General features: G+C 39.1%; 1 protein-coding gene across 10 annotated transcripts in view; it reads left to right on the forward strand.

The window, feature by feature from the left end:
* NRG3 (neuregulin 3) overlaps nucleotides 1–13,833 on the forward strand; it is a 1,060,361-nt gene extending 1,046,528 nt beyond the window's left edge. For 2 of the 10 annotated variants that reach the window (XM_023240617.2, XM_023240618.2), the window contains exons 7-10: nucleotides 1,362–1,495; nucleotides 6,008–6,181; nucleotides 11,399–11,470; nucleotides 11,712–13,833. In XM_023240617.2, the coding sequence (XP_023096385.2) occupies nucleotides 1,362–1,495; nucleotides 6,008–6,181; nucleotides 11,399–11,470; nucleotides 11,712–12,219 (888 nt within the window). In that variant the 3' untranslated portion in view covers nucleotides 12,220–13,833. The remainder of the gene's footprint in view (nucleotides 1–1,361; nucleotides 1,496–6,007; nucleotides 6,182–11,398; nucleotides 11,471–11,711) is intronic. The other 8 variants (XM_023240622.2, XM_045041009.1, XM_023240623.2 and 5 more) reach the window with 6 other exon arrangements.
* The last annotated feature ends 232 nt before the right edge of the window (nucleotides 13,834–14,065 follow it).

Here is a 14,065-nt window from a genome sequence, read left to right on the forward strand (position 1 = left end):
CTCAGTCATTAAGCATCCAACTTTGATTTCGGCTCAGGTCATGGTCTCATGGTTCATGAAATCAAGCCCCACAACCAGGCTCTGTGCTAACAAGCTGCTTGGGATTCTCTCTCTCCTCTCTCTATACCCCTACTCTAGCCCTCCCTTCTCTCTCAAAATAAATAAATACACTTAAAAAATAAAGAAAATAAATACACTTTAAAAAAGGAAAAATTGTACCACTGACATACGGCAGTGATGATATCATTTTGAACTTTTATAATTTTACTAATAATGATAAGTCCTAGGAGTAATATTCTGGATCAAAGAGTGTGTACATTCAATATTTTGGAACATATTGAAAATTTGTACCCCAACATATTTGTACCAGGTCTACTTTTCTTGGATCTGTAACTTTACTAGATCTTCTTGAAATTTAATTTCTCTATTCTGAATTTTATCCCTTTACAAAATATGTGCAGTTGTATACCTTTTCATATGTATATTGCACATCTGTGTTAATTGTTCTTTGAAATTCTTGTTCATACATTAGATATGAATATACAGACTTTGAAATTTTCCCTGGATTGGTTAGCACTCTAAAAATGTCATTTCTTGGGATAGTTTTTATGTGGAGTTTCTGGAAAAGAAACTCACTAGCCTTTGTTGCTTGTTCAAATGCTGTGTGTCCAGAGAGTATTAAACTTGACAACTTGCTGCCTGGTTGAGATGCCATGTGATGCTTTCCTTGGGACAAAGTTTTTCTTAATGTGTCACCTCTATAGGTTTTCTGAAAGTCTCCTGAGCCTTGTATGTCAAAGGTGAAACCAAGGCTTAATAAAGAGTGAAATGCTTACAAATTTCTCTTGTTAAACACAGTAATTACTTGGTAAATGCTGAAGGAGGGGAATGGTGGAGGTTGGTGGACAGAAACTCTGAATCAATATTTTCCATAATTCTGAGAATTTTCTGGGGTTCACTCAATCAGCATTTATTGAATCCCTACTACTAGTAGTCCAGGTACTAGTTAATTTTTTGTGCGTATAAAATGTACACTGAATAAAAAATACTTGTGTTCTTGCCTGTCAGGCACAGTGTGCCATGGGTGTAGATTGAAATGAGAAGACATATTTAAAATTCTAAGTGAAGAACCCTCCAGGATGGACCTTTATCTAAGCACAGAATGTTTGGAGGGAGGGCAGAGACTACTCAGTGTGTGAGAAATGGGGTGCAAATGATTTCTCTATCATTCTCCTGCTCAGGTGCCCAGTGGACAAGTTACTGGCAAGTTCGGCAACTTTTTCATATCTAGCTATGGTGTGATAGACCCTCCTCTCACAACTTATCCTCCAGCTCAACTCTGTGCATGTGGTTTCCCACAGTATTCAAAGGCGGAAAGGCATCCAGTGACTGCATTGGAGAAAATGATGGAGTCAAGTTTTGCCGGCCCCCAGTCATTCCCAGAGGTCCCTTCTCCTGACAGAGGAAGCCAATCTGTCAAACACCACAGGTACAGGTAGTTACTCATGGTGGGAATGGGCACGTTCACACTATATATTATGCTGGACAACACATGCCAAGGAATGGCAATCTTATTCAGAAGAGATGATTGTTCTTGCTTCCCCTATAGTTCTCCATGGAGTGGATGCTCAAACAGCTCACAGCAAGTAAACCAAAGATAACAGCAGGCAGCAGTGTCCCTATAAGAAGCCTGAAGGAATTATTAACAACACCCATCAAAGCTGCAGACATAGACCAGTGAATGAAACAATTGCATTCTGAAAAACTATTAAAAACATGACTTTTCCTAGCCTGCCTTATCACCATCTGCAAATTTAATGACTAATTCTTCCCTAGGTAGCTGATGTGACACCCTCCAGGTCTTCTAACATGGTTCTCACACAAGGAAAACTTTTCAGGGAGAGGAAGCTTGGCAGATCTTAACCTTGGGTTTGTAAGATCTGTTACCAATGGGGTGGCACTCTTTTGCAAGCTGACCATAGAAATCGGGCTGTTTGGGGGAGAAAGCCCAAAATAAAATTCTCTTATCAATTGTATAACATTCTGAAGCCAAACAAGTTCTTCAGCATCTTCCAGTCACATGCTGCATTTTACATACAAGAATCTGAAAATGGAAAGTCTTTGTTCCATACCAAATGCCCAAGTTTGGGACTAATGCTATGTTTACATGCAACTGAATCTACAGCCAAAGTCTTTGTGAACGTTGTGGAATGATTTAAGAATCCTTTTCTTAGTGAGAAGTATGGTATTTAAAAATTTTTTAAAACATATATGAAAAGATTTAAGAAAAGGATAAGATAAAAAAATAATATTGATTTATTGTGGTGAGCATTGAGTAATGTATAGAATTGTCGAATCACTATGTTGTATTCCTGAAATCGATATAACATTGCATATCAAGTATACATTTAAAAAGAACCTAAAAAAAAATTGTTCCCATCAATGACAGATAAATATTGTTGACCCTTAGTTTTCACATATCTAGCCAATGTTTTGAAAACCTCCATGACAGAAACACGCATTATACAAGGAAACTATCTTCTTCCTTGACTCTCAATGAGTCCCCTAAAAAAGGATTTTTCTTGAAGCTGACGACATTTACTGAGAGTTTTTCACTCTCAATACTAATCCACATTATTGGATGGTGATTTTTTTTTCTTATTCTACAAGAGTAGATACTGAAATACCAAAGTTGTGCTAAGTTTTTTTTTAATGGTTTAAATATTTTCAACTTGGAATTGCAATATGTTTGGCTATTGGATAATTGCTTTTATTAACCACCAGTTCTGGCTTATATCAATTGAGGCATTTACAGATATTTGCCTGTTAAAAGAGCATTTTAGTTCACTGGATCTAATGGAAGTTCTTTAATTAGAAAAATAAGTCCAAAATTACCAGCCTTTTATAAGATGTATATTTTCTCCAAAACAACATTTCTCCTGCTGATTATAATACATGTTGAAGTGGTGTTCCAGCCAGCTGAGTAAAATAATTATGTATAATATTACTCTAGTACTATATGATGCCATCAATGTTTTAAAGTTGAAATGAAAAAGAATTACAGTTTCTAAAAAAAAAAAAGAATTACAGTTTCTAATGTACTTGAGCTGCAAATACCCTACCCCTACTCCTTGTCTGTTGGCATACTCTCATCTTCAACTTGGCTTCTACTATATTTCTAGGAAAGACTCACAAATTAAATAAGGTCATCTTTAAGAAGTGTTCCTTTTTGTTTGGTTCAATGGCACTGCAGTATTTGTTGTCATACATTGTGTCCTGATAGATAGGCGAGGGTTGATTTATAAAGCGCTTTTAGAACTTTGTAAATTATAGTTTAATATATCATAGCTTTTGTTTTGTAAAACATGCAGTAGACTTAAACATTTTCATGATTGATAACCTGGTCACTGATTTATATATCCTGCAAACTGCTCTATAACTTCCCAAAAGCCACTGGGTTAGAAGGCTTGAACAGTTGATTGATCAATAGGTGAGGAACTGTTTTTTAAGATGGGTCACTAGTTCATACTGGAAGACATTGTTGTTGTGACAGTTTGGCTGGCTCTGCATAATTAATTTCTTTTTGTGCACTGCAAATATGACTTATTTGGATAACTCATAACAAAGCTATTAATTCAAAGCCATTATTTCTCATGTTTAGTTCAAAGGAAAAAAAATCCTCTTTCTTCTTAAAGAAAAATCTATTATGCCATGGCATACATACTACATTATATTTTAGCAATATAACTCTTTGATAGAGAGCACATGTGCAGATTTTTTTTTAGAGTGAAATAAGACCAGGGTTTTCAGTGATTAGTACGAGCCTTTGAGTTGTCACTTGTGGTGGAGAGATCAGGAGAACTCATGGCTTAAGCACCTACTACGCACCAGGCTCCATGCTAAACACGTTGTATAATTTCTCTCTTTTAGCCCTATAGCAGTCTTATGAAAATACTTAAGCATGATGCTGATACCCTTCTTTTGCACCTCTCCTACCCATATCTATTTTTTACTTTTTTTTGCCTTGTCCTGTGCCCTGAAAGAGCAGCAGTTTCCCTTGTCCTCTGGCTTCTACTGGCTTGATTTGAGGCACAGACAAGAGATGGGAGAGTGGAAGGGTACAGCAGCCCCGGCCCTTATTCACCCTCCCTCACTGATTGGTTCCCTCAGCTGCATCCCTGGTCCCTCTTCCTGGGCCACAGTGCCTGCAAAGTGGCCCTCTCCTTAGAACTCTCCTTCTCTGTCCATTCGGGTAGTCCCCCCTCCCTTTGTCCCTTCAGTTATAGGGATAGTAACAGCTTCCCGTTGTTACTTGCCCGGACATACAGAATGTACCCCATGTTGGCTCCTCCCCACCACTTACACACTGAAGACATGTCTGTAAGTTGTAAAATCTCCCCAAATGATCCAAATTAGAGTGCCATCTCTTTCCCTTCAAAATTCTGGTAGAAATTCCTCCCCCAGTATCACACTGCTGGTAATGCACAGACCTGAGATGACCTCCAGATGCAGCTAATTCCAGTGCCACAGCCTAAGTACCCCATGGACTCCATAATAGCTTGTGGATAATACAGATAGAGGCCGGAAGGGAGGGGGGAAATAGCTATTATAACTCTTTGAACTTGTTGGCTTGGAGACCTAACTAGAGGTCCCATGCTGTCAACATATAGGAAATATTATGATAACGAATGAAGGTATAATATGTTGCAAGGTATGACCTGGTATTTGCACAAACTCAGGAAGCTAATGTTGGCTTGAAGAGTGTCAACTTTGATCAGTCACCTTGCCTAAACTAGGAAAGGGTCGATGGGGACTCAAATGTCAGATCTCAAACTCTGATCTCAAATAATATTTGAGATGTTTTGTTTTGTATCTGTTAAGTAGAACTAACAGTAACGTTGCTGGACGGAAAGTTACAGAACTCCAAATCATGTAGTGATATGGGTAAAATTACTTTGGGAGGCTGGTCCCTTTAGAACTTGATAGGTTTGCTGAAAGTTTGAAAATATTTTTCATCTTTTTCTGTAGGGTTTTACTGGTATTTTTAGAAGGGCTTTTTTTGTTTTGTTTTGTTTTGTTTAGAGTTAAATGAGAATGCAGCAAGAAATTCTAAGTTCACTTACTATCTGAACACTGCAGAACCAGTTTGACCACATAAACTGGCACCTCATGAAATGTCTACAACAGAGTTTCTCTTACTGTCCCCATGGTTGCAGGGTAAATTCAGTGGGGGTGGCGATGGGAAAGGGTATGGGATACATAACTGGTCAAATTAGCCACTGATTTTTATAGAGTCTAGTGCTTTTGTTTAGCATGATCTATGTAGGAACCTCACGTAAGATATATCCCATTTATGCCTTTTGCCCTTTGAAGGCGTCTGAAAACGTGGCTATTTGGGTATTTGGATGTATGAGTCAAATAAAATATGTAATCAGATGTTTATTAAAAGCCAGTTCAAAAGAAAACCAATGTAGTTTCTCAAGATTGAGGAGAATCTGAGGTAGTGAACTGGGAATTTAGCACATATGGTAAAGAAACAATGCCAACTCAAGTGAGGTTTACTTATTCTACCATTAACACTTTTCCCTGTGAACTTTTCCCTGTGAATCCCTTTGAGGGTTCCTGTGTTTAATTTTTGTCAGTGTCTAATAACAAAGCCATTTTTATTTTTATTAGAGAGGCAGCTACTATATCCTGGATAAGGAGGGTGGCTGAGAATCAGGAGCTTGAGAACTCCTTAAGCCCACCTCTTATCTTTGGCTGGAAAGCTGCAATTGTTTTAGTCCATTGTACTTCAAACTAGAAAGCCAGAAACATGGGAACTTCTCTTTGTCTCAGTTTCTGCGAGGGTGAATGGATTCACCAACTTCTTATCTCCTCCTAGCAGATATTCTACAGTCATGAATGGAGCCTAGAATTTTGAGTGTCTGGGGTGAAAAAGCAGTGTCAGAAAAGTTTGAGCAGCCACCTGTAAGGTTATCGCTATGTTGGTTTTCTTTCATCCCAGCAGGAGTCTCTCCTCTTGCTGCAGCCCAGGGCAAAGGAGTGGTATGCTCCATAGGAATGCCTTCAGGAGGACACCCCCCTCGCCCCGAAGTAGGCTGGGTGGCATCGTGGGACCAGCATATCAGCAACTTGAGGAATCAAGGATCCCGGACCAGGATATGATACCTTGTCAAGGGTAGGTCTTAAAAGCAATGGAATTTAGGGAGGGTATCATTAATGCTCTAACTTTAAACTGAGTTATTGTGTTCCTTGGGGTTATATTGATTGATTTTGTCATTAATTGTCTATTTATGCTTACTTCCATATTTGTTCCATAAAAGGTAATCTAACTTAAAAGAATAGGTACAACTAAAATAGATATTAGGGAAATGTTAGAAAAATAACACTGGGAGCAAGTAAGTGTATAGATATCTAGACACATGTTATATAGTTGCTAAAACAACTGGAAATTTGTCTTTGATTTAAAAAAATAGAGATTTCTTAAGAGGATTAATGTATTCCTTCATTCTTAGGTTTGAAAAAAAAATAGTTAATTCTCTAATCAACATTGTCGGGCAATACTCCATTACAGTAACCTGTAATGTATTTATATATAGTATGTGCTTCCATCCAGAGAATTCTTGAGTGTGTCTCACTCAAAGTTGGCAGCATATTGTCAAAGCACAACCTGCTGAACTCAGATCTCTAGGTTCATTTATGGTGTAGGTGTGGAAAGATGGGCTTCAGATACCATGGCTTACTACTCATTCTTGCAGTGCAAAAGGTGCCCTTTCCTCCGAGTGGACACTGACCTCATAGGGTTCATAGCATGGTGAGTGGAGGAGGATGAATTTTAGCCCCCATTCACCTAATTGGCATAAATTGTTCAGTCAAACATGGTAGCCCTTACTTAAACTTACTGGATTTTAAATCTCATCCTTGAAAAAATTTTATCTTTCAAGCTTAAGTTTTCTCATCTATACATTGAGCAAAATCGTACCAGCCTTCCTATGGGTTGTTGGACAGATTTTTAAACATTACATGTGTAGAGGGCTTGTACCTGACACATAAGCAGAAAAGTAGTACTAGCATTTATTGTCACAGGAACTGCTCTAGAATTATTAATTTCAAAAGTCATGCAATCAGGGTTCATTCCAGAAATTTCAGGAATCCGTTCCCTCACTCAAGCCAGGTTCTTATTGTATCTAGTTTGTATCACTCTGGATAAGGCAGACCAGGTTTCTATGCTGCTTCGGACTGGCTGATCTTTCCAGGCTGTCCATATCAAACTGAAGGCCAAAGCAGGTAGGAGACTTCTATCAGAGAGCCTTTTCTTCTCGGCAAGATACACATAAAGGAGTGCCTTGTCTGAACAAACTCAGCAACAGATTTCCTTGGGAAGACATTTGTAATTTTGAAGTAATTCCCAATGAACTGTAAAATACATTTGGTACAGATCTGGGGTGACAGTTGCAAATTCAACATAACAGCCGAGTTGTCCAAAATGTGTAATGCAAGTCAAGAAGCAGTTTGCATTTCTCTTTGCCTTATATCTGGAAAGGGAGCTTGCATTTAGCCTATAATTATAATTAATCATGTTTCATAATTACTTTTCCTCTTGAATCACTTATCACTGGTAGTGATTTTTAAGTCACTAATAACGTTTGTTACTTAAGAATGAGAACAAGTGAGGGGAAATCAAGTTCAGAGATTTTTTAGGGTAGAGACAGAACCCAACCTGTGGTGTCTTTCTTTCCATTTATCACTGTTACAGCTATCATCCCATATGTCCCGGGTATAAGGATGCTCTGAGCCTGTGCCAGGCACAGGCTCAAAACATACATACACGAATCTTCAGAGATTTCCACACAAGTTCAGGTATTGCTTTGTCTTCCACCTCCTGGGAGACTTACACTTACTGTCTGCATAGTGGTAGTTTTGTTTTGGTTCAATCATCATTGGGTTTGGAATATTCTCTCCAGCTGGCTGGCCACATGTATTTTCCTGTGTGTGATATGCGCCCGATGTTGATAAATGGTGACTCTAAGTCACTGTATGCTCAGCACAATGAATCTCAGGGAGCAATCTTATTCTCAGTTCTTGAAAACAGCTATTTTCCACTCCTGGGGGACTGACCGTCTCTCTGGACTGGAAATGGGATTGGTAATAGAATTTCACAGCTAAAGGCCCTCTTCAAATCTGGCCCTAGCCCAGAGGGGGAGTGAATGAATTTACAAGAGCTATCAGCCATCTGCTGCTTGTTTATCAAGTGTGTGGGCACTGTCTGCTAGTTAAGACTCCTGGTATATATGACTTCCCTCCTTGGTACTTCAGCCCTGCTTGAACCCAGCACATTTCTTAGGGAAGCCTGATGAAGGAATGAGGTGGAGAGGACATTCTTCAGGAGCTTCCCTCCCCCTCTCTGCCCCCATCAATGGACCCCTGACGACCATGGCAATGGCTTACAGAGCTTTGAACTAGTCTTTGTCAGGCAAATCAAACTAATGTATTCATATGCTAGAGAGAAAGAAATGGAATCACAAAACTTGAATCACCACCTTCAAAGTAGAAGGAGCCAAACTGTACTGCGTACCCACCTCACTTAGCTAGCAACTTGACAGACTTAAGTTATCCTTCGGGAATTTTAAAACTGAACACACTAAGGATAGCAGAGTTTAAATGACTAACGCAAGGTAGCATATCCCACGTAAAAGAACTGAGGTTGAATACTTAGCATTTCTGACTAAATGAACCACCGAACCAAGCAAGAAATGTGCAGAAAATCACATTCATGGATGATGTGTACATGGAATCTCTTAAGTGTATGGCCCTGGAGGGAGAAGTGGGTTTCTTCAGTTTCGCCAGTTGCTTCTCATGCCATGTGCTTCAGGAACCAGGGCTTGGAGTCCCCTACAGAAACACAGATTCCTTGGCCTGGCTTCCGAACCCCTGGGAATCAAACCAAGTGACTAACTGTTGGATTTTTTCACCTTTAAAAGGATGCTTTGGCTCACGTAGTTACAAATGAAATGCACTGTGATTTCTTTGGTGAGGGATCTGAGGAAGGGCGACTCAAACTAGTATTTTATAGTCAATGAATGACAAGCTCATGGATCAAAACTGAAAGAGTCTGTGACTCTTAAGGAACACAGAACTCTGAAGTGTCTTCTGATCCAGAATCACGTTAGAAATTTCGCTCTTGCTTAAACTTCTGGAGAGTAGTGTAGCTTCTCTCAAATAACAGCCCTGGGACCCTCACAGCAACTCTGAAAAGGAAGAGAGGATTGAATAGTGTGGATCTGGCTGAATAGCCCAGGGGCATTACTTCAGGTAGTCTCCAGAGGAATCCCCCTAGGGATTCCCACCTCCTTTAATTAATGAAAGAAATTAAAGTGCGACTACCATTGATTTAAGATTCCAGAGCTTGTAATGGTGTTGGGACTTAAAATCATGTCAGATCTACATTTTTGGAAAGTTCTAATTGTTTGTGGTGCCATCTCCATGTTATGGTAACATTCTAGATTTCAGTTATTGCCAGCCATGTGTCCCATACCTGACTTGTGAGGTGACACATAAGTCAATTGCAATTCCTCTTTTTCACCTAAGTCCTTAATTTAGAAGGCTGCCCCAGTTTGGCTCAAAGTGCCTTTGATTATTTCATCGTCATGCCAACGTAGTCATGAAGCTACAGTTTACTAAAATCCTCTGAGATATTTATGCCTTTACTCAACAAGTTTAACAAGCAATGTTTAGATGCGGGTATAAGAATTTGCACCTATCACCATCACATTTCAACCTGTTAGATTCTACCCATTGATATATCCAGAAGATTATCTATATGGAATACAACTGTATCTCAATTCTATTTCTTGGCTCTGTGAATGCAATAAGCAGACATTCTATATCTTCATACGTATTAATGATGCTAACAGGATGGCGCTGAGGACAGAACACAAAGCCCTGAAATCTGCCCCCTTTTTTCTTGTTGAAATTAAGTCATGGATCAGAAACTTTAGGGTCAGAGTTTCAGCCATATAACACTTATGTGAAAGGAATAAGACCACCCAGGGAATTGCCTTGTACATGGCTATACAATTAGATCGTAATTGTAAGAAAGATTATACATCCCTAAAAAGGTGTTCTAGTGCATCGTGGGATGCCCACTCATTTCTGGCTTTGCTAGGAAGAATTTCAATAAGACAATTTAGGATTAACTTGTTCCTCTGCCTCTTACCAAAGGTATAATTTGAGGAAAGTCATTTGAGTGCCCCTTAATTTAGTTTATTTATTCATCACTGCATGGTAATAATAATAAATAAACCCATGTTTTAAAAAATTAAATGAGGTAATTAGACATAAGCATGCTTTTTAAAAACATTTTGCAAATGTCAGCTGTTATTATGTTTGAAATGGACATTAACTGGGATATAAAGGGAGCATTTACCTTGAAGGTTTGTTCATGTATTCATGCATCCCTTTGATCAGGATTTATTGATTGCCAAGTCTGTATTAGGCATAGTAAAAGAGGATGGAGCTGCAAAGACACCTAAATGTGTTCCTCATGTATTTTCACTGTCTGGTGGAGAGACAGATTTCTGAGTTGCTCTAACTTGTGTCCTTACAATAAAGACCTCTGTTTAGTATGCAAGACACTTCATTGCAATTATTCTTTCCATTTATAAACATGATTTTTATTTACATTGTGGTGTAAGACAAGGGGAATAAGATTTATTATATAAAGGGTGGATATGTTTAGATTATGCTTAAATTTTAATGTTTAATTTAACATTTAAATTAAGGACAAATAAACCAAGAGAATTGAGACTACTGTTCAAGATCCCAGACCACATTTCTGTGAATCTACAACATACCTGCCCCCACTTTCTGGCACTGGAAAATTCACTAGCTGTGAACAGGCAATTAGGGGACTAGCCAGATTCTGGCATATTATTCAAAGGACTTGGAATGGCACGTTGGCATTCTTGTCAAGCTGTTGCCCTGCACCAACATAATACCTAAATTGGCTCCAGAAACCATGTGAAGAAAGCTGGTCTATAATCTGTCTAATGGATCTCACTTCACGTTCATCCCCAGAGAGGAATCATATGCCTCCATTCCCATTTGTAGGCTCAGCAGTCTGACAGTGAGGCATTTCTATAGAGTGCCAATGAAAATTGATTTGGTCCCCCTAAAGTCAGTGTGAAGCAGTAAAACTCAGGACAGTAGTACCTTGATGCTTGATGTCGGGCTTCCTGATTGCCTCCAACTAGTGTGGCCACAAGTCTACAGACTAAACCAGGGCTGAGAGGGTGGTCACATGGATGGAGTGGAGTAATGCCGTTATGGGTTTCCTGTTTGTCACTATGGAAAGGCCACACTTACCTGCTCAATCCCCATTTACTTTGTATTCTAGGATAGAGGTCAGGAAGACTATACCCCACCTGCCTATACAGCTGTGGTGTGTTGAAAGATCCCTGGACTTCAAGTAAGAAGATCTGGGTTTGAGTCTCAGTCTGTCACTTATTTTCTGTGTGACCTTGGGCAAGTCACTTCACCTATCTGAGCTTCAGTTTACTTCTCTGTTTAACTGGGAGCATATTATCCGTCTCATGGGGTTGCTGTGAGAATTCAGTGAGATGGTGCATGTGGAAGTGCTTTGTTGACTGAATATTGCTCTAAGAAGCACAGCCGAAAGCAGAATATGTAACACTGGGTTTCTTTTTCAGGTATTCGTCCAATGGTTTAAAAACCCAACAAAATGCATCCATAAATATGCAACTGCCTTCAAGAGAGACAAATTCCTATTTTAATAGCTTGGATCAAAAGGACCTGATGGGATATTCATCTACAAGGGCCAGTTCCGTGCCCATCATCCCTTCAGTGGGTCTAGAGGAAACCTGCATGCAAATGCCAGGGATTTCTGAAGTCAAAAGCATCAAATGGTGCAAAAACTCCTACTCTGCTGATATTGTCAATGTGAGTATTCCAGTCAGCGATTGTCTTATAGCAGAACAGCAAGAAGTGAAAATATTGCTAGAAACTGTCCAGGAGCAGATCCGAATTCTGACTGATGCCAGGCGGTCAGAAGACTACGAACTGGCCAGCGTAGAAACCGAGGACAGTGCAAGTGAAAACACAGCCTTTCTCCCCCTGAGTCCCACGGCCAAATCAGAAAGAGAGGCACAATTTGTCTTAAGAAATGAAATACAAAGAGACTCCGCATTGACCAAGTGACTTGAGATGGAGGAATCTGTGCATTCTATGCTTTGCTCAACAGGAAAGAGAGGAAATTAAATACAAATTATTTATATGCATTAATTTAAGAGCATCTACTTAGAAGAAACCAAATAGTCTATCGCCCTCATATCATACTGTTTTTTAACAAAATATTTTTTTAAAGGGAAAGAAACGTTTCAGGAGGGATAAAGCTTACAACGAAAGCTTTTGGGTAGAATTCTGAATACAATTTCAGTTAGTCCCAACACCGGCCTCGTTGGCTCTTAGTAGATGTGGGTAATTCAGACCCTTAGCCCCACAGCACCAGTGTCCTCATAAAAAAGCATTGGCAGTTACCTGGTTTCAAAGAGATGAGCTGTATCCTGAGGGCGGACGTGCCAGTGAGCAAGTGGCCCTTGCCATTTGCCTTGCCAGTCCCAACCCCTAAATTTCTATTCACTCGACAGCCTCATCACAGGTTATGTCCTGTCAACAAATGTAGTGTTTTCTATTTCATTTTTGAAGAATGGCACAAAAACTCTGTAAGGGGGAGGGTAGGAGATAGAAGGACTAATTGGGGGACAATCTTCGCTACTCTTATGTGCCAGCTTCCTCTGAAATTTGAAGGCACAGAATCTCAGAGGGAGGTGTGAAATTATTATAGACAAAGAGACGAGAAAAATCACAATGTCGTGTCACTAAAATCATGCTAATAGAAAGAAGTGTTTTTCTTTGAGATTGTTTAGGGGCTCCAAAGGAGCATTTCTCAGTGTGTGCGTGCCCTTTGTGCGTGTGTGTGTGTGTGTGTGTGTCTGTGTGTGTGCGTGCACGTGCGCACAGGCGTGTGTCTGTATGTGCTTGCTCACTTGAGCACAGGTATGCTGTATGCACATGTGTTCATTGTGTGTATGTGTGTGCATGTGTGTGCATATTAAGCTTGCTAAAATTTGTTCTGAAACATCAGGGAATTTAATATTCAGAAAAGAAATTTCCCTCTCAGATCTGTTCACTTTGAATTTATACATTAAGTGTAAAATTCAGTTAGTAAGTTCTTAAATCAAGGTCACTTGCATGGCGGGGTCCTTTAAAACTCTTGACAATGTCAAGATCATTTTCTGGTGTGAATACTTTTGAGAGGAACAACTATTGGCTCATTAATGGTATCAGTATCACAAGGCAAGTTGAGGATGTGTGTTTATTTTGAATCATGCGTACTTAAATTATTTACACAAGCCAATTATCAAACTGAAAGTTACCCTTTGCTTTCTCATCATCCTCATTATTATTTATTTTGTAGCAAGTCTACTATTTGTGGACCAAGACATTGGCTTCTGTGGTTAATATGGAAAGAATAAATTGTTGAAATCACAAAGCCCAGACTTTTCAGTTCACAGGAAGCCCCCAAAAGAACAGTAAATTGTGTTGTATGTTCATTTGGAATAAAGCAATATTTTTACCACTGCTGAGGTGAACTGAAACTTCTCCTGAAGATTCGTCTGTTTTATTTACCCTTATTTTCATGGGGCATTCAAGGAAATTAGTGTTCACCTAACCAGTCTTTTCCAATTATTGGTGGTGTTGAGTTGTTATGTTTACACTGTTTTAAATAAAAAGGCACAGTATTTGAAAGTATATAAAAGATTTCTTTTACTGCAGTCTGGGAAGACTTTGGTTAAATTTCCTTGTGGAAGATTCACATTACCTTGAAAGGGAATGTAATTTCTGAAACAAATATTGAATATATACAATTCTTTCTTGAGTTTATGTTGTTTCTGTTTAAAATACATAGCAAATTGCTCTTTGAGAACATTCTTTAATAATAGACATATGCCATGTAGGGAAAAAAAATCATTGTTTTCTTATC

This window comes from Felis catus, chromosome D2, assembly GCF_018350175.1.
Source record: "Felis catus isolate Fca126 chromosome D2, F.catus_Fca126_mat1.0, whole genome shotgun sequence".
NCBI classification, from domain to species: Eukaryota; Metazoa; Chordata; class Mammalia; order Carnivora; family Felidae; genus Felis; species Felis catus.